At 37.7% G+C, this 3,733-nt stretch overlaps 1 protein-coding gene across 1 annotated transcript; it reads right to left on the reverse strand.

Moving 5' to 3' along the window:
- Positions 1-2,060: 2,060 nt before the first annotated feature.
- LOC123464072 (NADH dehydrogenase [ubiquinone] flavoprotein 2, mitochondrial-like) lies at positions 2,061-2,901 on the reverse strand. The gene has a single exon (XM_045160690.1). It carries the CDS (start codon positions 2,855-2,857, stop codon positions 2,123-2,125), a length of 735 nt encoding a protein of 244 aa, XP_045016625.1. The 5' UTR covers positions 2,858-2,901; the 3' UTR covers positions 2,061-2,122.
- Between the last annotated feature and the right edge of the window lie 832 nt (positions 2,902-3,733).

A 3,733-nucleotide genomic window follows, 5' to 3' on the forward strand; every position in this document is an offset into this window, starting at 1 on the left:
TTTATACACATATCATGTTGAACCTCACAAATACATGAAATTATTATAATATGTATCACTTAATTGTAATTTTTAAAATATCTGTAAAACATGGGAAACTTCTAAAAGCACCTCTTACAAAGACTGAGTTTTGTTATGTTTAAATCATCTATCTCAATAAAGTTGATTTAAAAAAAAAATCACAGGGGCTGGCACTTACTTATACAACCTGACAGCCTGGGTTCATTTCTCCAGTACCCAGGTAAAGCTGAACTCACAAAGTGAATTCACAAAGTGATGCATGCATCTAAAGTTCACTTGAAGTGATAAGAGGCCCTGGTTACCTATTCTTTCTCTTTCTCTTTCTTTATCTCTGTCTCTTCTCCCCCCCTTACTCTCTCCCTTCCACTTTAAAATAATAATAAAATAAGAATCAAAAAATCATCTTTTTTTGCTTTCTTATTAATTGACTTGTCAATTAATTTAGCTATGAGCATTCCAGCTGAGAAATAAAATAAAGAGTACAAACTCTTTTCTGGAGTATTTTCTTTCTTGGGAGAAATAGCTGCATACCTAATTCCATTATTCACATCATGCATTATGAAAGAAGTATTTCTAAATGCAATCAATAATCTAGTGCAAAGAAAGTTTTAATGGGAGTTTGTAGGTATGGAGGTATAGTCAGCCTGGTGGAGAAGGCTTTCCAGCAGTGATAACTCCTGAGACAGGATAACAAGTGTTAATGGGGATGACAATGCTGAGGGGAATAATAAAAGCACTCTAAAGAGAAGCAAATGCTTGGAGATCTCTTGTGTCCCAAGCAGCTGAAGTATCCGAGAAACTGAAGCTGGTGAGAAAGACTGAAACAGAGGAAAACTATATCAAATGCAGTCTGGAAGTACACTGTGCCTTCAAAACACCAGCCTGGTGTGCTTTACTTTGTGCGTTTATGGAAAATTGTTTAGTCTGATGCTATATCCTAATGTATCTTTGAGAGATCTTGACATATATAGATGATGATGATGATTCTAATTGAGAAAAACTTTTTAAAATATATTTACAACCACAAAGATAAGACATATCTTTATGGATAATGTGGAAGACTTTGAATTTTATTCTACCTGCACTTGGTAGATGGATAAGGTAAGAAGCCATGGTCCATGGTGCCAGCAGGTGAAATGAAGGATACATTTGGGAAATAACAGGCTATCGTTCAAAGAACAATTAGATCACTTTCTAAAGGTTGCTAATGGTCAACAGTAGAACCATGCAAGTCTCATGTCAGGTTAGGCTCCAAAATTTCTACTTACTTATGAAACTAACTCGTGTAATTTGAACACTGGGCAAAGGCTCTGGGTGATGGAGTGTGTTGCTGAAAGCTGCTGTTTTCCTACACTATACAAAGTTACTAAGTATCATTCCTGCTCAACCCTACAGATAGCCATCTTAAACCAAAAGACATGACAAAATTAACTGAATACACCTGTATAGTGATTCAGAAAACCTTCAATTCCAATTGTTTATTGGCTTTTATGTATTAGGACTATTTTATCTGTGTTGCATATAAATTGACTGTTGTGTATTACACAACCTGCAGCTCTAGTGGTTGTTAAGAAGCTAAATTATTAATGCTGTCTCTATCTTCTACTCTGTCTCCGCATTTCTTCCCTCTCTGAAGATCAGTTTACTCAGGTGAATTAATGAAATGGAGCCACTATCACCCTGCATGTTAAAGATCTCTCTTTAACCTTCTCATTCTGTCTTTATTTGATATAGTTCTAGATTTTTGCAGAAGGGAATATGAATGAAGATAGTTGTGTCCCATGTCATTAAAACACTCTTACGATGGGGAAACTGAAGTCAGATTGATGTTAGGGTTGATTGTTTAAGACCCATTACTTAGACAATGCTTTTGGTTGAACTCTCACTGATGGCAGTGTGTGTTTCCTGATGTCTACCTGTGACATCAGCCAAACAGAGCTGTGTTCATGATAATTTCGGTTGTCCTCAAGCTTTACTGGTCTAGGACATTATCTTACATTATTCACTGAGTATTCAACTCAATTTTTTTTTTTTATACAGAAGGTTCATATTTTATTTCTCCAGTAACATGTTTACAATTGTATATAAATTAAAGGCCTGCTTACACACCAAAGCCGGGTCCTTTGGGTGGTTCAGTCAAGGAGGTAAGACCTCCAGCTGGCTCACAAGAGAAACGTCCACTCCTTGGCCCAGGTTTTGGGGTTTTGCCAGCTTTGAGCTCATCAATAATTTCTTCGATATCCTTTGGTGTTAGATCCTCATAGTAGTTGTCATTTATTTGAACCATTGGTGCATTTACACAAGCTCCTAAGCATTCGACCTCTATAAGTGTGAAAAGTTTATCAGGTGTAGTTTCTCCAACTTTTATTCCAAGCTTTTGCTGAATGGTCTCCAGTATACTGTCAGAGTTCCGAAGCATGCAAGGTGTAGTAGTGCAGACCTGAATGTGATACTTTCCAACTGGCTTCCGATTATACATTGTGTAAAAAGTCGCTACTTCATACACTCTCATTGGAGGTACTTGTAAGACTTCTGCAACCTTGTTCATAGCAGAGATGGGCAGCCATCCATTCTGCCTCTGGGCTAAATCCAGGACCGGAAGCACAGCTGCCGCTTTATGCCCTTCTGGGTAGTTCTTAACAATTGCCTCTATCCTCTTGTAGTTTTCTGGTGTGAAATCAAATGGTGTATCTGGGTTATTCTCAGGAGTATCTCTGTGCACAAATAAGGCTCCTCCAGCACCATTCTGCGCAGCTGTCTTATGCAAATTCCTTGTATGTCGTCCCCACTGCACCGCGAGGCCCGCGGCCCGGGCCCGGAGCGCCAAGGACAACATGGCGGGCCAAACATTTCGCCTTTCCCCGGCCGCGGTAAGCAGGCAACACCAACTCAATTTGTAACGGAGACATTTTGAAGTTTCTGAGTCAAAATTTACAAAGTGTTGTCAATCGCATTCCCTGAGACATTCATAGTGGTGGATTGCATTTATTATCCATCACTATTCCCAGAGAATTTTGTCTCGCTGTGGACATCCATGGAGTTATTTATTTTCAATTAATCCTCTGAACATGTACCTATATACATTATTATTCTTATTAACATGTATATGGCATTATATTTGTACATATGACTGCACATGGGTACTGGAGAATTGAATATGGGCCAGTAGGCTTTGCAAGCAAGCACCTTCAGCCACTGAGCCATATCCCCAGCCCAAGTACAGGGCATTCTGTTTTTAATGATTGATAAATAAATGATGATGTAAATGAAAAAATTCTATCTGTTTTATCTATTTTGCATTTATCTATGGAATTGCTATTTTCTAATTGGAAACTTTAAAATCTTTCATCGATTTTTTATGTCTTTTCATCTAATTTACAAACTCATGTCAATAAGTCATATTTCTGATGCCAAGTTTATAACTTATGTTTAAGTTTAAATATTCATCTCATGTCTCCATTTGCAATTCTAATACTTATTTAATTTATTAACTTTACTGTTTACTGAACATCTCACACATAATATCCTCAAAAGCCATTTTCCTTCCCAAAGCCTACTTCATCCATCTATCTATCTATCTATCTATCTATCTATCTACCTACCTACCTACCTACCTACATATAATTTGTCATCTTTGGACTTCCAGCCAAGATGGCGACTGCCTAGCTGTGCTGCAAATCCCAGGGAAAGAAAGGCAAGACATTAAGGGTTC

Source organism: Jaculus jaculus, chromosome 10 (assembly GCF_020740685.1).
Source record: "Jaculus jaculus isolate mJacJac1 chromosome 10, mJacJac1.mat.Y.cur, whole genome shotgun sequence".
Taxonomy (NCBI): domain Eukaryota; kingdom Metazoa; phylum Chordata; class Mammalia; order Rodentia; family Dipodidae; genus Jaculus; species Jaculus jaculus.